At 44.0% G+C, this 27868-nt stretch overlaps 1 protein-coding gene across 1 annotated transcript; it reads left to right on the top strand.

Moving 5' to 3' along the window:
- The first annotated feature begins 823 nt into the window (after window positions 1-823).
- LOC115155009 (cyclin-dependent kinase 13) lies at window positions 824-17059 on the top strand. The gene is made up of 15 exons (XM_029701791.1): window positions 824-1077; window positions 1353-2920; window positions 9771-10325; window positions 10428-10598; window positions 10761-10900; window positions 11622-11792; window positions 11977-12166; window positions 12385-12441; window positions 12608-12709; window positions 12854-12931; window positions 13595-13711; window positions 13831-13962; window positions 14547-14746; window positions 14890-15351; window positions 15522-17059. Exons 2-15 carry the CDS (start codon window positions 1782-1784, stop codon window positions 16196-16198), a joined length of 4191 nt encoding a protein of 1396 aa, XP_029557651.1. The 5' UTR covers window positions 824-1077; window positions 1353-1781; the 3' UTR covers window positions 16199-17059.
- The last annotated feature ends 10809 nt before the right edge of the window (window positions 17060-27868 follow it).

The following is a 27868-nucleotide window of genomic DNA, read 5'->3' as shown; positions in this document are numbered from 1 at the left end:
GCTGATGTAAGAAGACACGCTCCTCAGTGCGAGTGCGGGGAGCCGGCACAGGACGTACCAGGCTGGGGAGGCGCACTGGAGGCCTGGTGCGTGGAGCCGGCGCAGGTTGCACCGGACTGATGACACGCTCCTCAGGGCGAGTGCGGGGAGCCGGCACAATTATATATATATATATATATATATATATATGTATGTTATCCTGTACGAGCTTTTGTGCTGAATACGTTACGTTGTTACAGGTGTCAAGCATGTGGCAGCAGTGTGTAGGACGGAGGTTCCTAGGTGTGAGAAGTGTGCAGAGACAAAGGAATGTGTAGCATTGGGGAAGGTAGTGGCATGTGTTAATTGTAGGGCTGCCCATAGGGTTGGGATCAGACATTTCCTGTGCGAGAGAGGCAGGTTGAGGTTTCCAGGGTTAGAGTAGTGTGGAAGTTGTCATATGCTGAGGCAGTTAAGAAAGTAGAGGAAGATGGGTCAAGGGGGAGGGATCTTAAGAGGAGTGGTGTGAGTATTAGATCTGTACAAGTACAGAGGGTTAAACTAACAAGTGATATATGTTTCATTGAGATTGATAGGATTTTTTTGCATTTATAGCAATGGTTATCAACTGTACTTAAGGGATGGAATGTAAGTCGCAGACAATTGAGGTTGTGGTGGCAGCTGCAGAGAAGTATTTTGGGTGTGCAAGACTTTACGTCAGAATAGTTACAGGGTGTGTTAAGTGGTGGTGTCCCCTCCTTTCAGTCTGTTGGCCTGAGGTAGGACTAAATAGATTTAAATAGTAGAGAAGGGTGGTGTTCTTTTTTATTATTATAAATTGTTTTGTGAGTGTAGTGTTAGATGGTAGGGTATTTGTTTATCTATTTTTTCAAGCAAAGTATAGGGAGTTGTACTCCGGTCTTGTAGGTGGGGGTAATGCAACATTCATTGGATGCCAACCACCCTTAAATCTCATCGAAGAAGTAGTAGTAGTCGTAGTAGTAGCAGCAGCAGCCCTTCAATTTGAAAAATGGAGGGCCCGGCAATCTAACGTTATCTAGTTGACGAATTATGTTCCGTGCAAATCGGTTATAAAATGTAATTATATAACCAATAAAACTCTAAATATAATATTTGAATTTATCTAAATATATGATAATACGGCTATCCACTAAGATACGTAAACTGTCCATGGATTTTTAAAATTGTTGTTTTATTGAATCTGCAGGAGTTGATTTCAACTCCAAGGAGAAAGAAAGCTAGCATAGTGATGCGTGCTAGCTACTTCCTTGTTCGTCCAAACTGGATTGTTATGGCAAGCGTAAAGAAATGTCATTACTAAAAAGTGTAACGTTTTTATTTCTTATTTTCAGCACTTTGGGAATATATTTTTAAAGCCGACCTGAGCTGCGATTTTCTTCCAAGAAACATTTCCTTTCAAGCAGGAGACATCGGGCCTGCTACACTCAACATGGAATGCAGTTACAAGACACTGCCTAGCTAGCTACAGTTGCTAGCTAGCTCTGGCTAGCTAGATGGCACATCTTTGGAATCTTACAGTCCGGGATTATAATCATTGATTTATTTGTCATATTAAATTAATTTCATCGAGGCAAACATTAGATTATGGATTATCGTTTGTAATAGCTCACTGCTGGTTACTGTCTGACTAGCTAGTTATATTAACTTGCTAGTGCTAGTTTGCTAGCTAGCCAATTTGTTGCAAATGTTTTGTGTACCAAGGAACATAACACTGAAGACAACCAATGTTACCAAAAGTATATATCACATATTTTTGATAAATGCCTAACTCGGAGGTAATTCGCGAGGGTCGGGGAAGAAGCCCATCCGCACAGAGAAGTGCCAGACCGGAGCGGCGCAGTAGCGTTAGAACTATAAGCGGTGCTACTCAGCAGCGAGAGAAACACCGGGAGAAGAGGCTGTCGTCTAGTAGAAAGAAACACAGTCACGCTAGGGAGAAAGAACCATGGCATACGCCAGATGAACCAGGCAGTGAACGGAGACGCACTCTCGAAAGAGAAGGTGAACCTCGGACTTTGGTGGAATATGACGACGTGAGTTCCCAATCAGAACGCTTTTCTGGGAGCCCTTCACCTAAACCAGAACCGCATGCTCGGATTTCGGCCGATCGATTTAGCAAAATTAAGTTTACAGACATCAACGGACCGACATCCCGAGGAAGATGGTCTCGAAGAGACCGGGATATAGTGCATCTCAGTAAGGATGAACAAACCAGTGGTTCATCCGAGAGGAATAGACAAGAGAAGGAACCGAAAAGAAAGGAACGCCAGAGCAGTGAGAGGGGGACTTCGAAATCTCGTGGCGGAAGTAGCCTTAGTGCCACCAAAAACAACCGAGATGGTGCGAGAAACAGTGACAGTAACGGCAAGAAGACGTCTACAACATTGCCGCCCATGTCTTTGGATAAAAGGGAGTCTAAACGGCACAAAAGTAAGTTACGGTCTGAAAAAGAGGCCTTGTCTGCATACAGGGATGCACCACAATCATACCGAGATGACTGTGAAGAACTCGGAGCCTCCAGAAGAAGTCCTGGTTTCAAGGCAGAAAGTCCACACGGGACAACTTATTCCTATGGATACCAGTCTCCCAGTGGTAGTTATAATAAACAGTTTATATGTAGAAGTCCCAGTTATGGGAACAAAAGGCTGTCCCCTAGTTTGACATACTACAGCCGAGATGCTGAGGTCTATGGCGCCTACAACATTTCAAAGTCGCCCAGTTCATACTCAAGCAACAAAAGAAAGCGGTCACCAATGAGCCCATTCAACAGGCGCAGTTCTCCAAGCTATGGCCGACATAGTCCATTTGAACAGGGAGAACTTGTCTCAAGTCCCTATGGTACCAGTCGGCGATCACGAAGTCCATACCGAAAGTCACTCAGCCCAAGTCCAGTCATAAGGTAAGCAGTCAATCAGATGGTACTGTACATGTATTAAAGTCAAAGATAACACGCCTGGTATAATTTCAGGTGTCAATCGTCTTAACTACCTACCTGACTGTCTGATTTGGACCAGTGTTTTAGCTACTCTTGTGTGATCATGTTCAATATTGTGTTTTATGCCCTTGGATTGCTGAGTTAAGAACGTGACGTAAGCTCACTGCACAGCTAGCTTGCAATGTTGCAAATGGAGCCATCCAATCGGTACCCTTTGGGTGGCTCAACCCATTGGAATGTTGTCAAGGAGGCCGGTTACATGGGTTGTGAAGCAGAGCATCACTGGTTCGAGCCTAGTATGGACAGTGGAGCTGTTAGCAGCACACTGACCCCCGTTACACATACTTCCTCATTATGTAAATATGATTACACAGAAGGCCTTAGTTTGGAAGAGAGGCCATCTCATTTTCAAAATGCAAAATGGCTTAAGACAACAGAACGCTTACAACAGATGGCCTATGAAGTGTTGAATTAACTTGGCACACGGAAACGGTGACAGTAACAGCATGCACATTTGGCTTATCAATAGTAAGTAAGCCCTTGACTGGTACTCTGTCATGGGGCCGCAAGGTGCTTTAAATGCTGCCTGCCATTGTATCAGTACCCAAATGTACAAGTGTAATGTATCTAGATACCCATATCCATTAACGTATTGTAACATGATAAAAAATGTTAGCTAGCTAGTCACTTTGATGCATTCCATACATTCTGATGGATACATTATTTCTGCTGCTTGTCATGTTGTGTGCTGACTTCATCCACAGGAGCCACTGCGAGACACCAGAGTTTCAAATTCCTTTGCTTTGGTTGACTAAGTTATGCAACACTAAATTAAATGGGAATGGTTACAAAGTTAATATTTTGAATCATCCATTTTCTTTGTTTTTATTTACTAAAGTGTCAATGTTTGAAATAAGATTTCACATTGGACTACACGTGCCACCTCAAGGCTCCAGACTGCAACGATTTTAGTCGCACCCTTTGACTTGGTTGTGCGAGTAAACATGTTAATTGGTTGCATCAGTGCAAGCTGCACATTCTACATGGTCACCTCACTCAAAACTTCCTATTTTTTAGGAGGCTAAAATCCTCATGATTCCAGTAATGAAAGTGTCTGCCTGTCGCGGTATGTTTCACTAGGGTCTACTGCTGTGTCGAGCGAGCCTCTCGCTCCTTTCCCGGGGGGAAAATAGTCTGATTGTATAATATTTTAAAATCCAATTGCTGGCAAAGCACTGCTCTCCTGTTGACAGCTTTCTGTAGGTATACTTTTATTTCTCAGCTCTCAATTTTTAGCTGAGTAGCAATTATTTACAACCACAATATTTTATATTAATGTTTCCATATTAAAGGACCCATGAGCACCAACGTGAAGTAAATAGAAGTATGTCAAATTGGGTGTCAAATGAAAGCTGAGTCTATTTAAAAAAAAATATTAAGGCATATATATACTAGGGATATGACAAATTTACAATTTTAAAGTTTGCATTTCCTTCTCATTTAAGTTTGCCAATGACACAACAGTGGCCATGCTTCCTGCCATCCAGGACCTCTATACCAGGCGGTGACAGGGGAAGGCCCTAAAAATTGTCAGACTCCAGCCACCCTAGTCATAGACTTCTCTCTGCTACCGCATGGCAAGTGGTACTGGAGTTCCAAGTCTAGGTCCAAGAGGCTTCTAAACAACTTCTACCCCGAAGCCATAAGACTCCTGAACATCTAGTCAAATGACTAACCGGGCTATTTGCATTGCCCCCAACCCCCACCCCCCCCCACACACACACCACTGCTACTCTCTGTTGTCATCTATGCATACCGTAATTTCATGACTATTAAGCGCACCTGAATATAAGCCGCACCCACTGAATTAAAAAATATATATTATTTTGAACATAAATAAGCCGCACATGTCTATAAGCCGCAGGTGCCTACCGGTACATTAAAACAAATGAACTTTACACAGGCTTTAATGAAACACGGCTTGTAACAAAAATAAATAGGCTTTAACGAAACACGGCTTGTAACAAAAAATTTAAAATTAGCAGTAAGCTTTAGTTGTCTTTTTGCACTGAGTCAATTCCTTACGCTGCTGTTTCCAACGTCTTATCATCGACTCAGACCAAGCTCCCGTGCAGCAGCTCTATTTCCTTTTCCAACAGCCAGATCAATCGCCTTCAACTTGAAAGCTGCATCATATGCATTTCTCTGTGTCTTTGCCATGATGAGGGTGACAAAATGACTACCGTAATCAGAATGATGGGAAGTTTGAGAGCGCTCGATTTAATCTAAACAGTAAACAAAAAAGTTCTTGGACCTTAACCCGTTCGGCAATTTCATTGGTCTAATGAAAGCTTCATGCCGCCAAAAAACTAAGCACGTCACAGAATGTTTTTTTGGAGAGAAAAAAATTGAAAGCGGGAAAAATCCATATATTAGCCTCGTCATTGTTTAAGCCGCGAGGTTCAAAGCCTGGGAAAAAAGTTGCGGCTTATAGTCCGGAATTTACGGAAGTCACTTTAATCAACTCTACCTACATGTACATACTACCTCAACTAACCGGTGCCCCTGCACATTGACTCTGTACCGGCACCCCCCTGTATATATTTATTTTTTTAACAATTAAACTGCAATAGTACGGTTTGACCATCTTGAGACTCAGGAGCCAGTATACACTTCCCCAAAATAGTCTGAAAATTCTAGAAATCTGGCATGAAATGTGATGTTTTTGTTGATAAAAAAAAAAGTGCTTCTCGTTGAATGACAAACACTTTATTAACCCTTAGCCTACAATTTCTGCTGCCCCGTGGAAATCGATTTAATAACATCCCCATCAAAATCCGTCTGTTTTTAAGATTGGGAGATGTTTTTTGTATGGGCTGCCTCTCAATTGATTGTCTGAAGGTCCCCAGTACCAGCAACACAAAAAAATGAATGGAAGTATATATGGAGATTAGTTTAATTAGGGAATCTTTTCAATTTGTTTCAATTGGATAATAGCAGTAATGCCAAATTCAGTGTTTCATCAACGGGCGCAGACTCAATAGCCTTGGTTTCTCAAATGACTGCCTTGCCAGATTCACCAACTACTTCTCAGAGTTCAGTGTGTCAAATCGGAGGGCCTGTTGTCTGGACCTCTGGCAGTCTCTATGGGGGTGCCACAGGGTTCAATTCTCAGGCCGACTCTTTCTCTGTATATGTCAATGATGTCGCTCTTGCTGCTGGTGATTCTCTGATCCACCTCTACGCAGACGACACCATTCTGTATACATCTGGCCCTTCCTTGGACACGGTGTTAACAAACCTCCAAACGAGCTTCAATGGCATACAACACTCCTTCCGTGGCCTCCAACTGCTCTTAAATGCTTGTAAAACTAAATGCATGCTCTTCAACCAATCGCTGCCTGCACCTGCTTGCCCGTCCAGCATCACTACTCTGGACGGTTCTGACTTAGAATATGTGGACAACTACAAATACCTAGGTGTCTGGTTAGACTGTAAACTCTCCTTCCAGACTCACATTAAGCATCTCCAATCCAAAAATAAATCTAGAATCGGCTTCCTATTTTGCAACAAAGCCTCCTTCACTCATGCTGCCAAACATACCCTCGTAAAACTGACTATCCTACCGATCCTTGACTTCGGCGACGTCATTTACAAAATAGCTTCCAACACTCTACTCAGCAAATTGGATGCAGTCTATCACAGTGCCATCCGTTTTGTCACCAAAGCCCCATATACTACCCACCACTGTGACCTGTATGCTCTCGTTGGCTGGCCCTTGCTACATATTCGTCGCTAAACCCACTGGCTCCAGGTCATCTATAAGTCTTTGCTAGGTAAAGCCCCGCCTTATCTCAGCTAACTGGTCACCATAGCAGCACCCATCCGTAGCATGCACTCCAGCAGGTATATTTCACTGGTCATGCCCAAAGCCAACACCTTCTTTGGCCGCCTTTCCTTCCAGTTCTCTGCTGCCAATGACTGGAACAAATTCCAAAAATCACTGAAGCTGGAGACTTATCTCCCTCACTAACGTTAAGCATCAGCTGTCAGAGCAGCTTACCTGTACACAGCCCATCTGTAAATAGCACACCCAACTACCTCATCCCCATATTGTTATTTATTTTTTACTCTTTTGCACCCCAGTATCTCTACTTGCACATCATCTGCACATCTGTCACTCTAGTGTTAATGCTAAATTGTAATTATTTTGCCACTATGGCCTATTTATTGCCTTACCTCTCTAATCTTACTACATTTGCACACACTGTACATAGACTTCTCTTGTGTTATTTACTGTACGTTTGCTTATCTCATGTGTAACTCTGTGTTGTTTTTGTCGCACTGCTTTGCTTTATCTTGGCCAGGTCGCAGTTGTAAATGAGAACTTGTTCTCAACTGGCCTAAATAATTAGTTAAATAAAGGTGAAATAAAATAAAAAGGGATCTTAAAATTCAAAATCAAATAGCTAAATTTTCCTTGGTATGACCATGATAAAACAATTCTATATGTTAGCTTAGAATCTGTCATCACGCCTAGCATTTTATCCACAACAAGTCGATTTGATGGAAACGCATCTCTTGTGGGGAAAAGTGCATATTGTCTTCATGCTGATTTAAAAAAAAAAATATATATATATATATACACTGCTCAAAAAAATAAAGGGAACACTTAACTTCTTGGGGCTATGTGGGACGTTAGCGTGCCACCCGTGGCGCACCCTATCAACAGCAGGTGCATTTCAAGAGCGGCAAATTTGAAACCAAATAAATGTCAAAATTCAAATTTCTCAAACATACAACTAACTTACACCCTTTGAAAGATAAACATCTCCTTAATCTAACCACGTTGTCCGATTTCAAAAAGGTTTTACGGCGAAAGCATAAAGTTAGGTTATGTTAGGAGAGTACATTGACAATAGCTGTGTGTAATGTATTGTCGATTCAAAGACAGGCGTCACCAAAACCATAAAATCAGCTAAACACAATATAACTCTAAGTCAATCACACTTCTATGAAATCAAACTGTCCACTTAAGAAGCAACACTGATTGACAATAAATTTCACATGCTGTTGTGCAAATGGAATAGACAACAGGTGGAAATTATAGGCAATTAGCAAGACACCCCCAATAAAGGAGTGGTTCTGCAGGTGGGGACCACAGACCACTTCTCAGTTCCTATGCTTCCTGGCTGATGTTTTGGTCACTTTTGAATGCTGGCGGTGCTTTCACTCTAGTGGTAGCATGAGACGGAGTCTACAACCCACACAAGTGGCTCAGGTAGTGCAGCTCAACCAGGATGGCACATCAATGCGAGCTGTGGCAAGAAGGTTTGCTGTGTCTGTCAGCGTAATGTCCAGAGCATGGAGGCGCTACCAGGAGACAGGCCAGTACATCAGGAGACGTGGAGGAGGCCGTAGGAGGGCAACAACCCAGCAGCAGGACCGCTACCTCCGCCTTTGTGCAAGGAGGAGCAGGAGGAGCACTGCCAGAGCCCTGCAAAATGACCTCCAGCAGGCCACAAATGTGCATGTGTCTGCTCAAACGGTCAGAAACAGACTCCATGAGGGTGGATTGAGGGCCCGACGTCCACAGGTGGGGGTTGTGCTTACAGCCCAACACCGTGCAGGACGTTTGGCATTTGCCAGAGAACACCAAGATTGGCAAATTCGCCACTGGTGCCCTGTGCTCTTCACAGATGAAAGCAGGTTCACACTGAGCACGTGACAGACAGACGTGACAGAGTCTGGAGACGCCGTGGAGAACGTTCTGCTGCCTGCAACATCCTCCAGCATGACCGGTTAGGCGGTGGGTCAGTCATGGTGTGGGGTGGCATTTCTTTGGGGGGCCGCACAGCCCTCCATGTGCTCGCCAGAGGTAGCCTGACTGCCATTAGGTACCGAGATGAGATCCTCAGACCCCTCGTGAGACCATATGCTGGTGCGGTTGGCCCTGGGTTCCTCCTAATGCAAGACAATGCTAGACCTCATGTGGCTGGAGTGTGTCAGCAGTTCCTGCAAGAGGAAGGCATTGATGCTATGGACTGGCCCGCCCGTTCCCCAGACCTGAATCCAGTTGAGCACATCTGGGACATCATGTCTCGCTACATCCACCAACGCCACGTTGCACCACAGACTGTCCAGGAGTTGGCGGATGCTTTAGTCCAGGTCTGGGAGGAGATCCCTCAGGAGACCATCCGCCACCTCATCAGGAGCATGCCCAGGCGTTGTAGGGAGGTCATACAGGCACGTGGAGGCCACACACACTACCGAGCCTCAATTTGACTTGTTTTAAGGACATTACATCAAAGTTGGATCAGCCTGTAGTGTGGTTTTCCACTTTAATTTTGAGTGTGACTCCAAATCCAGACCTCCATGGGTTGATAAATTGGATTTCCATTGATTATTTTTGTGTGATTTTGTTGTCAGCACATTCAACTATGTAAAGAAAAAAGTATTTAAGATTATTTCTTTCATTCAGATCTAGGATGTGTTGTTTAAGTGTTCCCTTTATTTTTTTGAGCAGTATATATTTGCATTTATCTGTTGCCAATTGGATGGAAACCTAGCTACTCAGAGACATTGGTGTAAATATGAGGTCAGGGTGGAATCTGGATTGCCTGAGAGAGCTCTGCTTTGTGAAACGGTACAACTGTTTTACTAGATTGTGATTAAGGTTGTAATGGCTCTGAATATAAATTTCCATTTCAGTAGTCTGCTAGATTTGCACTAGGTAGACATTATGCACCTTTTTAATGAGAACTTTTCTTCTGGGATAACGGTTCATCATACAACCTGTCTCTCCTTTCTCCAGGCGATCTGGCAAGTCTCGAAGCAGGAGCCCGTATTCCTCCTTGAGGCACTCCCGCTCACGCAGCCGCCACCGCCTCTCTTGCTCCCACAGTCGACCTTCCAGCCTCTCCCCCAGCACTCTGACCTTCAAGAGCAGCCTAGCGGCCGAGCTCAGCAAGCAGAAGAAGGCAAAAGCTGCCGAGGTAGCTGCCCGGGCCAAGAGCTCCGGCAATTCCACCAAGGGCCCCTCTACAGGCTCCCACCAGTCCAGCCCCAAGGCCAACCCCACCATCAAGAAGGGCCGGCCCCCTTCCCTGCCGCCTCCCGAGAAGGGTCCCAGGACCCCTGTGTTGAGCCAGCCCCAGTCCCCTGCAGACAGGACCTCCAAGAGGAGCACAGAGCCCCATCAGCCCAGCAGGGACAGAGAGCGGCACCCCTCGGTGCAACGGGACAAGAGGAAAGCACCAGCATCCGGACAGGGCAAAGAGAAGGGGCGAGTAGCTGCCCCGACTGCCTCTACACTGACATCTCTACTCCTGCCCCTGCACGTCCTCGAGCACTTAGATGGAGCAGACAGGTAAAGGGAACTTAATAGAAAAGAGCTTTTATCATTTTCATCACTCCACCTCTCTGTGCAGTTCCATAGCCTAACTTCTCATTCTCTTCTTCCCCTGTGCAGCTTTAAGGAGGTCTTACCTTCGCTCTCAGGGAAGAAGCCAGCAGAGCATCAGAAGGCCTGCCACCTCATTGCCGACCTGCCCCTTCCTCCTGAGCTCCCCGGAGGCGGCGCGTCCTCCCCCCACAGCCCATACAACGAGAAGAAGACCACCACACTTCACCGCCGGCCCAAGTATGTCTGGGCCCCTTGGCCTTCCGTGTCTGCTCTGTGGAACCATTATACTCACCCTACCTCTTCCATGGCCTATGCTCCTTAATGCTCCTTGAGTCTCCACTGCCTGGTGTTGACCTCCACTGCTTGACCTAATCTCTAGTTGGTTTGTTTGTCTCCCAGGATCTGCGGCCCACGTTTTGGGGAGATCAAGGAGACTGAGATAGACTGGGGGAAACGGTGCGTGGACAAGTTTGAGATTATTGGCATCACGGGAGAGGGCACCTACGGCCAGGTGTACAAGGCAAAAGACAAAGACACAGGTGAGGACTACTTAATGCTTTCTTTTCTCAACATTTCATGTAGATCATAGGCTACGCCCTATCTTCCTGGTAGCTCATATTATAATAATTATTTGACTATCAACATTTTAAAGCAAAAACTCACTCTACTCAAAATGGATGTCTTTCTATGCCCTGTGTATCTATTATGTATGAACTTGTTGTAGCAGGATCAAGGGTGTGGGGTTTCCACGTCACCAAGTTCAATAACAAAACAGGCACCAATAGCCCAAATAGAATGCAAAGGGGAAGTTTATTAGGGATTTTGGTACACGGGTGAATTACCCCTTCTTTCCCCATCACCTCACAGTCCACAAGCCGTTCCGTTTTCCAGGGGTAATCCTCACACTCAGGTTCTCAGCCAATCTGGTCTGGTATATGGGGGGTAGTCCGACAGTCCAGGTCACAACGGGCAATCACACAGATTTTGCTGTCGTTTCTCTCACTCTTCATACCTCTCTTGTCTCACCTCCTCTGCCCCTTTGTGTAGGCTGCTCCCTTCTTTATCCCCAAGCACTCCCTGGCTTAACAATTCAGTCTTGCCTCTTTGGGGCAGGAAGTCCATATAAGGCTTGTGGGTAGAGCCAGCGACCTGCAAGCTATCTTTCCTCAATTACCACTCACTCCCCTCACCTCTCCCTGCCGTCTGCCACAATGTATTTTATAATATACTCTGCCCTTTATCTCTATCCCCATGGTGTAGCTGAGATGGTGGCCTTGAAGAAGGTGCGTCTGGACAACGAGAAGGAGGGCTTCCCTATCACCGCCATCAGGGAGATCAAGATCCTCCGGCAGCTCAACCACAAGAGCATCATCAACATGAAGGAGATAGTCACCGACAAGGAGGATGCCCTGGATTTCAAGAACGACAAAGGTCCATATGACAAACCCTCTGTATTAGCATGTCCACACTCCATTCCCTAAATAGTGCACCACTTTTGACCAGAGCCCTATGGGACCTGGTCAAATGTAGTGCACTATAGGGAAAAGCAATGTATCTGCATTATGTTTGTCTATGCATCTGTTTTCCTTCTATATGATCCATCCTCCTCCTACAGGTGCATTCTACCTGGTGTTTGAGTATATGGACCATGACCTGATGGGCCTCCTGGAGTCAGGCCTGGTCCACTTCAACGAGAGCCACATCAAGTCCTTCATGAGGCAGCTGCTGGAGGGCCTTGACTACTGCCACAAAAAGAACTTTCTGCACAGGGACATCAAGTGCTCCAACATCCTGCTCAATAACAAGTGAGTACTCCTCAGGATAGCTAGCCTGCTGGTCCCATATCTGTCGGTGCTGTCTTGTCAACTCCTATGGTTGTTGTCACGCCAAAGCACAAGCAGCTCTGGGGCCAGGCTAAAGGATAGCCAACGTCAAAGAACCTATTTCTATCCACTACGGTGGCAGTGTCTGACAGAAAGGGTTTGGAAGTCAAGTTAAAGCAGTGTTCTGTTCTCTCCACCAGGGGTCAAATAAAGCTGGCAGATTTTGGACTGGCTCGACTTTATAACTCTGATGAGAGGTACGTGTCCCGATATGGCTTACAGTTGATTACTGCCCATAGTTATTGGATTTTCAGATGTATTACTGTATATATGTTTCATCAAACATATAGGTCTCAACTGTTTTGTTGTGGATGACATTATTGACACTGATGCATTTGTCATTTTTCTGTCCCTGTCTTGTAGCCGCCCGTACACCAACAAGGTGATCACCCTGTGGTACAGACCCCCTGAGCTTTTGCTGGGGGAGGAGAGGTACACACCTGCCATTGACGTGTGGAGCTGCGGGTAAGAGACACATACATTGCGTTGACATTCGGTGTGGTGTTTCACTGGCTTATGAGATTCATGATTCTTGAACCAAGGAAAGATGATGGGTCATGGTTCTATAAAGATGATAATGTATTCATTCTGTTTTTGTCTGAAATCCAGGTGCATTCTGGGGGAGCTGTTCACAAAGAAGCCCATTTTCCAAGCCAACCAGGAGCTTGCCCAGTTAGAGCTGATCAGGTACGTTGTGGTCAGAGGAAAAGGGTACTATAAATCTGTCATTGTCGTATTCGTTTAAAGATTCACTATTAAGAAATTGCTCTGTCATTTCTAATTTCAGTATGTGACAAAACAAGAAAATAGAGTAGAGCAGGGCTCTCCAACCGTGTTCCTGGAGAGCAACGGTCCAGTAGGTTTTTGCGCCAACCCTAATCTAGCGCACCGGACTCTAATAACTAGTTGATTGATAAGCTGACTCAGGTTAGTTACAACTGGGGTTGGAGCGAAAACCTACAGGAACAGGGTTGGAGAGCCCTGGTGTAGAGAATCATTGTACCATCTGAACTGCTGTGAAATATATTTTCCTTAACCAAAAATATTGTATTTTCAGCTGTTTGAAGCTGGTGTACAAAACTGAAAGTAAAAGACGCAAAAACAAAACTTGAAAACAAGAAGCATAGAAATGGCGCACACACAGAACAGATCTACCACTTCTTAGATTTGCTTTCGATGATTGACCGATCTATAACTCACATTTCTATGTGAATTTTGTCAGGTCGCCCAGAAATGTACCTATTGCGGTTTTAACTGTCTGAAAGGCCTTCAGCTATCTCGTTTGATAGTCTTCCTGATGGGGCACAATATTGAGCTCTAGGCCAAACTGATGGCTTCTCTCCCTTCCAGTCGTATCTGTGGCAGCCCCTGCCCTGCCGTGTGGCCAGACGTCATCAAGCTGCCCTACTTCAACACCATGAAACCAAAGAAACAGTACCGGCGGCGGTTACGAGAGGAGTATGCTTTGTGAGTTAATCAGCTTGTTTGAATTCAGTAAATGTGTTCGTCATTGACGTATAAAAATAATACATAGCATTATCCTTTGGCTGTGTTTGACAAATCACTTGGTCTTTCTCTCTGGTCAGTATTCCACCCTCAGCCCTGGACCTGTTTGACCACATGATGTCCCTGGACCCCAGTAAGCGCTGCACGGCCGAGGCGGCGCTAAGCAGTGAATTCCTCAAAGACGTGGACCCAACCAAGATGCCCCCACCAGAGTATGTTTGGGAAAAGCCGTTACACCTCAGTGTCTGTGATCCATCACTGTAGAATCTACACTACTGTTCAAAAGTTTGGGGTCACTTAGAAATGTCCTTGTTTTTTAAAGAAAAGCAAACATTTTTGTCCATTAAAATAGCATCAAATTGATCAGAAGTCCAGTGTAGACATTGTTAATGTTGTAAATGAATATTGTAGCTGGAAATGGCAGATTTTTTGAATGGAATATCTATATAGGCGTGCGGAGGCCCATTATCAGCAACTATCACTCCTGTGTTCCAATTGCACGTTGTGTTAGCTAATCCAAGTTTATCATTTTAAAAAGCTAATTGATCATTAGAAAACCCTTTTGTAGTTGTTAGCACAGCTGAAAACTGTTGTTCTGATTTAAAGAAGCAATAAAACTGGCCTTTAGACTAGTTGAGTATCTGGAGCATCAGCATTTCTGTGTTCGATTACAGGCTCAAAATGGCCAGAAACAAAGCACTTTCTTCTGAAACATTGTCGTTCTGAGAAATGAAGGCTATTCCATGCGAGAAATTGCCAAGAAACTGAAGATCTCGTCCCCATTGCTCTTTTCCAGTCTCCCCCTGTGGCAGGACTGCCACGAGTTGTGGAGTAAGAAGCGGCGGAAACAGAAGCAAATGCCAGAGGACCTGTCAGCTCCCAAGGCCCCCCGTAAGGAGCTGGGGCTGGGAGATGACAGTCGTAGCAACACCCCCCAGGGCTTCCCACCACCCGGGGGGCTCAAAGCCCAGCCTGTGGCTGCCTCGGCCCTACTGGGTGAGTGAATGGGTCTGTAGTCTCGTACCGCAAAGTCAACCCACCATACTTGCCTCATGCCTTGTCAGTTACACACTAACAACAACTTGGAGTGAATTAATAGTTACTTTTTAGTAAATCATGTTTTCCTTTGTCTCCCGTAGACCCAAAAGGTCCCAACTGCCAGCTGACCCAGGAACAGCTGGCGGTCCTCCTCAAGCTGCTTGGCCAGTCCAAGAGCACTGTCAACGCAGCCCAGATCGCTAAGGTCAACTCTGAGACACTGCAGCAGCTCTCCAAGGTCCTGCCACCAGCGCCCTCCGACTCCAACCAGCCCCCAGAGCCACCACCTCTGCCCAAGCACCCTCTGCTGGGTGGAGCACTCCGCACGCCCTCCATGCCCAAGCTCCCATCACCACCTCCCTCGTCGGTTTCGCAGGGGAAGCCTGAAGGTGAAGCATCGTCAGCCACCCAGACGGCGGTCACCATGCTGCTGGCCCAGCTCCTCCAGGCCCAACAGAGGCAAGAGGCCAGGGACGAGGCAGTCGGCAGAAACCCACTAGCAGGACGGCCTCCGCCACCCCCTGAGCCCAAGCAGCCCCCAGAGCCCATCCCTGTCTCACCAGGTAACTACACTCATATATAGACATTTTGCTAGTTGTGACTGTTGTGACCATCCAGTAGGCTTATCTGTCTCTAATTTCTATACACAATGAATTTAATGTTGGATAGAACTCCAACTAGAACTATCCCTTTGCATTGAATTAACATCATGTCTTGTGCTTTTCCCCCTTAGTGTCTGAGGGGAGTGGAGTATCATCCAGACCCATCCTACCCCCAGACCAGAGACCCCCTGAACCTCCAGAGCCCCCTCCCTGCTGCGAGGACCTGGACTACCGGCAGAAGATGGAGCCCAAGGCTGGCCACCTGCTGACCTCAGGTGAGGGAGGAAGGTTCCCGGAGCAAGTTTACTCACCACACCCCGGCGCAGAAGGACCGGGCTATGGCGGTGACTACAGCCGCCCACCCCCTCCACCCTTTCCTCCTGCAGGTTTTGGCGACAGCTACATGGGCCACATGCTGGGGGGTGGCCTGCCCCCCCACGCCCTGAGGGAGGTGTTCACCAGCAGCGCTCCGACCCCCGGCTCGTCCTCAGCTGCCGGGTCCCTGGCCCCCTCGCTCCAGGAGCCCTACCCTTCAGGCACAGGGGGAGGTAGAGGTGGCAGTAGCATGGTGTTCAGCGGGGACAAAGACCACCGTTTTGAGTACAATCAAAGCCCCTCCTTGCTTGTGGAAGGGCAGGTCAACCCCACCTCCATCCAGCTCTACAACCATGCCACCCCTCCCCCGCCCATCCCACCTCCGGGCCAGTCCTGGGGCTCCCCTTCCCAGGCCGGGGCCCCATCTATGCCCCTTGGCTTCAACACAAATGTGAACTCAACAGCCATCCGAGGGCGAGGCCTCCCCTTCTGATTGGCTGTGGCATAGTGAACAGGGCGGGGTGTGACGATGGAAACACTCCAGACTTGAGGACTCAAAAGAAGCTGAGCCCAAACCCTCTCAGGCTGACCAGAGAGATCTGGAAATGCACACCTGATTTGTAATCATTAAAAAAAAATCTGTGTCAAGCATTGTAGTTCTAATTTATCTGGAATGTGGGGTATGTTGCGGGGGCTTTTCTTGCTCGTACCATTTTGTATATTTTTTTGTAATCTATTCTGCTTCTGTCTTTTAAATTAAACACACCTTTTTCGAGTGTACATTTACCAGGCTAGGTATGCGTTTTAAATATGTACTTTAGCCGTTCTTTAATTACTCCCGAGCAGACTATTATTAATATTTTTTGCACTACTGACTAAAGAAGGCGAGAACAATTTAGGTATGAAATGAAGTGCTATATCTGCACAATTATAAAAATACCAGTTATGTCGTTTTTTTGGGGTTAAGAATATGTTGCAACCAGGAGGTCTCAATTGATAGGGCTTCTTTGGGCTTGTATTTGATGAAAAGTTAGTGTTATTGTCACATCCACAAGTACAGTGAAATGCTTAACTTGCAAGCTCTACCCAACAGTGAAGAGATCATTGGTTCCAGAAAGACTGGTAGCACTTGGATGAATGCAGTAAAACTGATAGCCACTGAATGACTTGATTGACGGCTGTGTTCACTTTAAATTCCACAAGCCCTCTGCCAATTGCCATTGTAAAATCATATGTAAAACAAAAAGAGATGTAACCCAAGTTCAAAAAGGAGACAAGCAACTATCCTTTTGTACTAAAATGTGATTTTTTTTCTTCTCCATTTGGCAAATGTTTATTAAAAAAATGCCAACAATGCTTTCGTTAAGTGTACTTTTTTGATGAACGACAGTCATGAGGTATCATCAGTTTCCCTAAACACAGAGTTGCAACATCGCAGGACTTACGTGAATGTTTGCTAAACAGACCAGGCCGGGGTTTGAGAAGTCAATGAGAAAAGTGAAAAATTCTTCCTTTTTTATTTAATTTTCTCAGTCTAAAGGCACAACCTAGATTCCAGTCAATGTATTAAATCGTTGAACATGTTATTACTACAACCTTGTGAAAGTGACAAACTAACATTTTAATTTTCATGAACTTTTATATCAAACGACAGTCTATGATTTGAAAGCCTGCACTTGTGCAGTTTGGCGCGAGACGACCATTTGACCTGATGACGTGTTTCTATGCATCGCCTACATGTATAATCTGGGATTTCTATTGGAGAAGTAGTTTTAGCCTGTCTTCATACTGTACTGTCTTTGTTATCATACCTGAACATAGTAACCACTGGAGTGCAGTGTAAGTCAACCAACAACTGAGCAAAAATTTGACAGTTGTCTGAGAAACAGACAATTTAAATTCATAGCCTAGAAAAGACAAACTGATGAATGACTGATTAGATGCTCGTTGATTTTTATTTTTCTATACAATACTATTTTGGGTTGGAAGTTTTGCTGCCAAAAGAAGGCATGGATGAATGAGGATGAGATGAAGGCAGGAACCACCTGGGATGAAGTCAAGAAAGCCACCCAGGACAGAGTTCACTGGAGATGCACCGTTAAGGCCCTTTGTTCCACTAGGAGCTGAATGGAGTAAGTCAAGACTTTGGTAGAAATGTCTACATATCCAAGGCTGATGGCCTCTGTGAGAAGGAAACTCATTAAACACAACTGTGGCTTCGGTTGTGTTTAATGACTAAATGCTAGGTGGCAAGGCGGCAAGCGGTGCCGGAGTGCCAAGTCTAGGACCAAAAGGCTACTTAACATTACCTATGCATAGTCACTTTACCCCTACCTACATGTACCCCTGCACATTGTCCCGGGACCGGTACCCCCTCTATATAGCCTCGTTATTGTTATTTTGTTACTTTTGATCATTTTTACTTTAGTTTATTTGGGAAATATTTTCTTAACTCTTTCTTGAACTGCGTTGTTGGTTAAGGGCTTGTAAGTAAATATTTCATGGTAAGGTCTACACCTGTTGTATTCGGCTCATGTGACAAGTAACGATTTGATTTGATTTGCTGCCTCTTGTGCAGATGCTATAGCAAAAAGGCAGACTATTGTTGTTGCCACCCCCAGGGCAGTTACTATAGCACAAGGGCAGATTATATTAATGTTACTGCCCACGAAGTAAGTACTTTTGATGTTACTGCTCCCGGCGCAGGTACTATAGCATTAGAGCAGCTTCTATTGATTTTGCTGCCATTGGGCTAGTAACCATAGTAAGTGCAGAAACCACTCATGTTGCTGCCTCTGGGGCAGGTACTATAGTGTATGGGCAGACACTATTGATGTTTCTGCATCTGGGGCAGTTACTATAGCAGAAGGGCAGATACTGTTGATGAACTCAAACTGTCTTATATTTTTTTGTATGAACTGTTTGTCATTGTGGCCATCGTTGTGACTACCCAGCATTTTTCCATTTATTGAATGACAGGTGAGATTTTTGAAAATTATTAAATTGCTAGCAAGAGTTATTTTCTTTGAAGGTCAGAATTGCCTAATACTTCTATCACATGTAAAATAAATACAAGGCTAGGGAAATTACAAGACTTGCCGGCTTTAAAATAGACATGAACGATCAGACATGAACGACCAAAGGAAATTGCAGGAAGACACAAAGTACTGCATCCACTCTTCGAAGACAATAGACTAAAAGGGAGACGTGTAGCTCTCGTAGTCAACAAGCTGTTGATGAACAACTGTTCCTAGACACCAAGACCACTCCATGGCTATTCTAACACCAGTAATGGTAGGGATTGTAATAAATAAAAGAAGGAAATGACACAATTCAACAATTAATAAAGAAACTATAAATACACTATGCTATTCAAGTTTATGTATAGTATTTATAAATAGATAAAAGATAGGACAATTCATGAAATAATAAATCCCCAAATACAAGGAACTGGAACACAAAAGTACCCAAAGCACAAAATTAGGCAGGAATCAACAAGGTAGAAATAAAAACATGACAAACAGATGACATAAAAAGCACAGTATGTGGGTATGTACGGGTGTATATGTGAGGGGAGTGAACACTCTCGCTCTGTCACAACTCCTCTTCCCACACACACATTCCAGAGCCCATGTGTGTGTGGGAACAGGAGTTGTGACAGCGGGTGTTCACTTTTGCACAGACATGGGATATACATTTTAAAATTAAAATATATGGTTTGTTTGTTTTTGTCCTATCATGATTGTGCCAACCCTATATTCTAGACACCGACCTGAGCGACCCACCCACTAAGGAGAAGTCCAGATCCGTTTTATAGGCCTGCTGCAAGTAGCCTACGCAGCCATGACAGAAAGGTGAACGCAATCAGAGACACACTAAAGCAGCACCGCCCCCTCATGAATCTGAGCCTTGGTCCAAAAGCTAATGGGTGAGCATCATGTACAAGGATTTTCTCAAAGCTGCTAATGAGAACCTTGACGACCTCATAACTAGCCAGTAGGAATTCCGATGGAGTACCCCACCCAGGTAGTGGCAGTGCTGGTAAAACTGGCTGCAGTAACCCATGGAGAGGGAATCACACTCGAACAATCAGAGAGGGGACATATGATTGTGGCCCTGGCGGCACAGAATATTCAAACGGTTTGACTGCACAGAGGTGCTTGAGAAGATGGGTCACAACGGGGGACCAGCTTGTGTGGGTATTGGGGGGAAGGGAGGTATCCGGGCTCCATCAACTAGGACTAGATATTGGTTAATCAAATCTTCCCATTTCTGCTCAATTTGGCATGGCTACTTAAACAGCCAAACTGTATATGCATTCACTCATCAAGTCTTCTCATAAGTTGGGCTCGGGGATGGAAAAACTGTTGAACATTTGAATTTCTGCTTGTGTGTTGTTGTGTGTGGGGGGGGGGGGGTGAAATTAGTGAGTGTATGCATCCCACAACTGTTGACAGAAATGTAGAATTCCTACTACCGGCTGTTGTTATGGGTAATAATCCTTCTTATATTATTACGCATACGATTCGGCAATTGTGGAAATCAATATATCATGTTAATATACAGTACCAGTACCACAATAACATACACACTATACACACACATAGATTTAGTACTGTAGATATGTGGTAGTGGTGGAGTAGGGGCTTGAGGGAACACAGTGTGTTGTGAAACCTGTGATATGTATTGTAATGTTTTTAAAATTGTATAAACTGCTTAAATTTTGCTGGACCCCAGGACCCAATAGGGATCCATAATAAATCCAAATACCAGTCAGAAGTTTGGACAAACCTACTCATTCCAGGGTTTTTATTTATTTTTGCTATTTTCTACATTGTAGAATAATAGTGAGGACATCAAAACTATGAAATAACACATATGTTGAGCACTTGTTGCCTGCTTTTCCTTCACTCTGTGGTCCAACTCATCCCAAACCATCTCAATTGGGTTGAGGTCGAGTGATTGTGACTCAATTATTATGGTGGGAGATTATAATACGGTTTTAAGTACCTCAATGGACTGTAAGGGAAATCACACGCGGGCTCCCAAGTGGCGCAGCAGATTAATAAGGCACTACATCTCAGTGCAAGAGGTGTCACTGCAGTCCCTGGTTTGAAGCCAGGCTCCCATAGGGCGGTGCACAATTGGCCCAGCGTCATCCGGTTTTGGCCAGTGTAGGCCTTCATTGTAAATAAGAATTTGTTCTAAACTGGAGTGCCTAGTTAAATAAAGGTTAAATAAAATGTTTACATAAATTGTGGAGTCCAGGTCATCTGATGCATCACTCTCCTTCTTAGTCAAATAGCCCTTACACAGCCTGGAGGTGTGTTTTGGGTCATTATCCTGTTGAAAAACAAATGATAGTCCCACAAAGCGCAAACCAGATGGCATGACATATCGCTGCAGAATGCTGTGGTAGCTATGCTGGTTAATTGTGCCTTGAATTCTAAATAAATCACAGACAGTGTTACCAGCAAAGCACCCCCACACCATCACACCTCCTCCATGCTTCACGGTGGGAACCATACACGCAGAGATCATTCGTTCACTTACTCTGCGTCTCACAAGACACAGTGGTTGGACTCATGAAACCAAAGGACAGATTTACACCAGTCTAATGTCCATTGCTTGTGTTTCTTCACCCAAGCAAATCTCTTCTTATTATTGGTGTCCTATAGTAGTGGTTTCTTTGCAGCTATTCAACCATGAAGGCCTGATTCACGCTGTCTGCTCTGAATAGTTGATGTTGAGATGTGTCTGTTACTTGAACTCTGTGAAGCATTTATTCGGGCTGCAATCCTCTGGGTCTTCCTTTCCTGTGGCGGTCCTCATGAGAGCCAGTTTGATCATAGCTCTTGATGGTTTTTGCGACTGCACTTGAAGAAACTTTCAAAGTCCGGATTGACTGACCTTCATGATGGACTGTCGTTTCTCTTAGTTATTTATGCTGTTCTTGACATAATATGGACTTCGTCTTTTACCAAATAGGGCTATCTTCTGTATACCACCCCTACCTTGTCACAACACAACTGATTGTCTCACACGCATTAAAAAGGAACTTTTAACAAGGCACACCAGTTAATTGAAATACATTCCAGGTGACTACCTCATGAAGTTGGTTGAGAGAATGCCAAGAGTGTGCAAAGCTGTCATCAAGGCAAAGGGTGGCTACTACCAATATTTTTGGTTACTACATGATTCCATATGTGTTATGTCATAGTTTTGATGTCTTCATTTTTATTCTACAATGTACAAAATAGTAAAAATAAAGAAAAACCCCTGAATGAGTAGATGTGTCCGAACTTTTGACTGGTACTGTATATAATGATTTATCGAGCTTAAAGGCAATACATGATTCAATTATTATGGTGGGAGATAATAAAACAGTTTTAAGTACCTCAATGGACTTTAAAGGAAATCACACTACAAGCTATCACCCTCATGCCCTTAAGGAAATTACTAATATTATTGATATATTGGAACTAGTGGACATATAGAGGCTTAAATATCCTGACCTAGTGAGATATACATGGCGGAGGCTCAATCAAGCTAGTCGTCTTGGCTATTTTCTTATGTCATTTTTGCTGGCACCAAAAGATAAAAGAGTATTGATAAGGGACAGAATGCTGTTGGACCATCAAATAATTGGTATACACATTACTCTTACAGAATTTCGGTGAGGACGAGGATATTGGAAATTGAATCAAAGCCTACTGGATGACAAATAGGTTTTAACCCACGCAGAAGAATTCCTAACTGCCTTTTTCCTACATAACGTAGGTACAGCAGATCCCTTTATTTTATGGGACACTTTTAAATGTGTCTTTAGAGGCCATGTAATTCAATACTCATCTTTAAAACAAAAACAATTTAGGTCAAAAGAGTTCATCTTAAAACCTCTCTGGGGTATGTGGGACGCTAGCGCGGGACACACTATTCAACAGCCAGTGAAATAGCAGGGCGCCAAATTCAAAACAACAAAAATCCTCATAATTCAAATTTCGGAAACATACAACTATTATATCCCATTTTAAAGATACACTTCTCGTTAATCCAACCACATTGTCCGATTTCAAAAAGGCTTTACGGCAAAAGCATAACATTAGATTATGTTAGGACAGCACCTAGACAAGAAAAACCACACAGCCATTTTCCAAGCAAGGAGAGGCGTCACAAAAACCAGAAATACAGCTCAAATGAATCACTAACCTTTGATGATCTTCATCAGATGGCACTCATAGGACTTCATGTTACACAATACATGTATGTTTTGCTCAATAAAGTTCATATTTATATAAAAAAAAACATTTTACATTGGCGTGTAATGTTCAGAAATGTTTTGCCTCCCAATACCTCCGGTGAATGAGCACATCAATTTACAAAAATACTCGTCATAAACGTTTATAAAATATTCAACTGTTATTCAAAGAATTATAGATACACTTCTCCTTAATGCAACCGCTGTGTCAGATTGCAAAAAAGTGTTACAGTGAAAGCACACTTTGCAATAATCTGAGTACGGCGCTCAGTCACAAAACCAAACCCGCCATTTTGTGGAGTCAACAAAACTCAGAAATAGCGTTATAAATATTCACTTACCTTTGATGATCTTCATCGGAATGCACTCCCAGGAATCCCAGTTCCACAATAAATGTTCATTTGTTTCGATAAAGTCCATCCTTTATGTCCAAATACCTCCATTTTGTTTGCGTGTTCAGTCGAGAAATCCAAATCCACTGTGCTCGCGCAGGGAGTAGAGACGAAAAGTAAAAAAAGTTATATTACAGTTCATAGAAACATGTCAAACGATGTAAAGAATCAATCTTTAGGATGTTTTTATCATAAATCTTCCATAATATTCCAACCGGATGATTCCTTTGTCTTCAAAAAAGAAAAGGAATACAGCGAACTCTCACATGAGCGCATGCCACTGAGCTCATGTCATTTTCTCAGTCATCTGTTTCCAATGGCTCTTATTCTCTCCCCATTCACAGTAGAAGCATGAAACAACGTTCTAAAGACTGTTGACATCTAGTGGAAGCCTTAGGAAGTGCAAAATGACCCCACAGACACTGTATATTGGATAGGGAATCACTTGAAAAACTACAAACCTCAGATTTCCACACTTTCTGGTTGGATTTTTTTCTCAGGTTTTTGCCTGCCATATGAGTTATGTTATACTCACAGACATCATTCAAACAGTTTTAGAAACTTCAGAGTGTTTTCTATCCACATCTACTAATAATATGCATATCTTAGCTTCTGGGACTGAGTAGCAGGCAGTTTACTCTGGGCACCTTCTTCATCCGGACGTCAAAATACTGCCCCCTACCCAAGAGAGGTTAAAAAAAGGAAATAGACTAAATAACAGTACCGATATAGATAGCAATAAAAACTGTAACATAGAGGATCAGAATAAGATAGAGGAAAAACAAAAAGAAAGATCACGAAAGATCACGTGTAATATATTATACAAATAATCCGAACTGGATGGAATATGGGGAAATATCTGCCAAATCTTTTTTTTAATCTTTTTAATAATTTACATAAACTTGTGACAAATGACATCATTTGTAACAAGTCATCCATGATTCACCAAATAATATTTTGAAAGAGGAAGCGAAATACTTTAAGCCAGTGGCGACCCGTCACCTGTTTAGCAAAAAAACAAACATTTTAAATGTTTTTGTTGCCTGTTTTGCATGTTATTTTGGCATTAATACGTGTCACATATCAGTTTGCAAACAATGTAAAATGGAAATGTTTTTGAGTTAATAAACATGGTCTCTTTTTTGCTTTCCTGCTCCAAAAGCTCCAAAATGCAGGTGTTTCAGCCTAGCTCAGTGTTTTCTGTGGTGGAGGGGCAGCCAGCAGAAAATAGAGTGTAGGAGTCGGTAATCTTCTCTAGTTGCGCCGGGATTGGCTCAGTGTTCTGTCACTCATGAGGACACGAACTCACCGCAAAATCTACAGGGAGAGCTAAAAAGTTCAAAACCCCTTGGGTGCTGCCACAGATTTACATTAGAAGAGCCCATCCAAGAAGGCTCAAGGTCATTGGCCACAGATAAAATTATGTCAAAATCCGTTATATCTACCGTAGCTTTGATTGGACTGATCATGTTAACATCATACTTTCAAAATCTTCGCTAGCAAGCTACACAAGAAGCCATCATCATAAATCACATCAACAGTCTACTGTCAAATCCTTTTTAATCCTTGTCACATGAAAATAAATTATAGAAATGATAGAAATATAAGATGGCGTCGAAGAGGATGGGTGACATTTTCCATGCTCCTAACCAACAATGCTATTTTGTTCGTTTTTTGCGTTGTTTGTAACTTGTTTTTTTTACTTATTTTGTACATAAAGTTGCTGCTACCATCTCTTATGACCAAAAATAACTTCTGGACGTCAGAACAGCGATTAATCACCATGAACTGGAAGAAGTGTTTTCCTTTTACTGCTTTCCCGGGAACAGGCCCAAATCCACATCATTTTATCGTGAAGAAAAGACGGAGGAAAAGAGGACGCAGATCGGGCTGCCTTCTGAGTAAACTACTTGCAGTCATTGGAAAATAAAATTGATGACTTACGATTACGATTATCCTACCAACGGGACATTAGTAGAGACAGGCACTGATTTAATGAGATCGTGGAGGGAGGACCCCTCAAATGCCATGGGGGGGGGGGGGGGGTGGGGTGCTCTCAATGAACAGCATTTGAATGTACGATAAGGAGAAGAGAATCATTGAAATGTTTGGTTCTCATGTAGCCCAAGCTGGGATGAATACTCTGTGGGTGTTTCTCAAAATGTATACTAAATTGCTCCGAGCATGCAAATTGGAGAACTGGAGGGTCGGAGTATGAATCCAAATCAAAGTATGCGAAACGGTGCATGGAGGACACTTCTCGATTGCATACTCTGTTTGTACATATTTTGAAGCATGCATCTACCTTGGATAACATTGGTTTTAGGTCATTTTTGCCTGTTAATAAATCATCTGATTAGCTACATTATTACAATTCACATATACAGTATCTAGCTGATAATTATGAAGTAAAATGGTTACTTTGTGTATATCTTGTTTCGTCTCTATTGTTGCCTTTGTCCTGGCTGGAAGAAGGTTCGGTGAATGGGGAGATGCAGCGTGAGGTAATACAGTAGGGGGAGTGTGAGCGCTTCTCAAATGAAATGTTTTAGTGTTCTCCACACTCTCTTCCTCACAACAATGTACTCAAGAGAACGTCCTCTGAGAATGCACTTGGAGCATGAGCGTGTGGAACACAGTAGTATGCATATTGAGAAACATCCTGCGTCTCCGTCTCCTCTGCCCTGCAAGCATCACCCCAATCCATAGTTCAACTGGATACCATGTATTGTTGAGGATGGATTAAAGCCTATATGAATTGGAGCAGCAGTGTGGTTTTTTATTGGGTTTTCAATAATGGATATGGAAAGTAAGCATTCGAACCCCATTGGTTCATGGCCATTCAGTGTTATCTTGGGACTTTTTGGGGAACAGCTCTGAGATATTTCTCTGATGGTTAAGAACTGACCGAGCTTATTTCAAGATTCTATTCTTTTCACTTCCAGTTTTTAGGAAAAGGGAACAAAAATGATTTAGTAGTATAGTGCCCTAATGTACTCACACTTCCACTATGGTATAAAGTTTGTTTCATTTGCTAGACAGCATTTTTTGTCAGTCAAACACATCTCATAGTGAATGGGGGTCAGTCTCCCAGAGTTGCAATTGGGACTGTTAGATTATAGGTCTATTTTAGGTATTGTCTGTTGGCCTATAATCAATCAAATGTATTTTATGAAGCCCTTTTTACATCAGCAGTTGTCACAAAGTGCTATACAAATACACAAGGCCGCAGGGCAAGTCAGTTTTCCAGGACGTGTACTCCGAGAATAAGCTGACCAACTGGCAACTGTCTTCACTGGCATTTTCAACCTGCCCCTGACTGAGTCTGTAATACCAACATGTTTCAAGCAGGCCACCATAGTCCTTGTGCACAAGAACACTAAGGTAACCTGCCTAAATAACTACCGACTGTTGCCATGAACTGCTTTGAAAGGTTAGTTATGGCTCACATCAACACCATTATCCCAGAAGCCCTAGACCCACTCCAATTTGCATACTGCCCCAACGGATCCACAGATGATGCAATCTATATTGCACTTCACACTGCCCTTTCCCACTTGGATAAAAGGAAAACCTATGTGAGAATGCTATTCATTGACTACTGCTCAGCGTTCAACACCATAGTGCCCTCAAAGCTCATCACTAAGCTAAGGACCCTGGGACTAAACACCTCCCTCTGCAACTGGATCCTGGACTTCCTGACGGGCCACCCCAGGTGGTAAGGGTAGGTAACAACACATCCGCCACGCTGATCCTCAACACGGGGCCCCTCAGGGGTGCGTGCTCAGTCCCCTCCTGTACTCCCTGTTCACTCACGACTGCATGGCCAGGCACGACTCCAACACATCATTAAGTTTGCCGATGACACAACAGTGGTAGGCCTGATCACCGACAATGATGAGACTTGTGGTACCAGGACAACAACCTCTCCCTTAACGTGATCAAGACAAAGGAGATGATTGTGGACTACAGGAAAAGGATGGCCGAGCACACACCCATTCTCATTGACGGGGCTGTAGTGGAGCAGGTTGAGAGCTTCAAGTTCCTTGGTGTCCACATCAACAACAAACTATCATGGTCCAAACACACCAAGACAGTCGTGAAGAGGGCACGACAAAGTCTATTCCCCCTCAGGAGACTGAAAATATTTGGCATGGGTCCTCAGATCCTCAAAAAGTTCTCCAGCTGTACCATCGAGAGCATCCTGACTGGTTGCATCACTGCCTGGTATGGAAACTGCTCGGCCTCCGACCGCAAGGCATCACAGAGGGTAGTGCGCATGACCGAGGCCACGCTTCCTGCCATCCAGGACCTCTATACCAGGCGGTGTCAGAGGACGGCCCTAAAAATGTTCAAAGACACCAGCCACCCTAGTCATATACTGTTCTCTCTGCTACCGAACAGCAAGCGTACCGGAGCGCCAAGTCTAGGTCCAAAATACTTCTTAACAGCTTCTACCCCCAAGCCATAAGACTCCTGAACAGCTCATCAAATGGCTACCCAGACAATTTGC

This window comes from Salmo trutta, chromosome 2, assembly GCF_901001165.1.
Source record: "Salmo trutta chromosome 2, fSalTru1.1, whole genome shotgun sequence".
NCBI classification, from domain to species: domain Eukaryota; kingdom Metazoa; phylum Chordata; class Actinopteri; order Salmoniformes; family Salmonidae; genus Salmo; species Salmo trutta.
The sequence above is the reverse complement of the archived record's forward strand: the minus strand, read 5'-3'. Positions and strand labels throughout refer to the sequence as shown.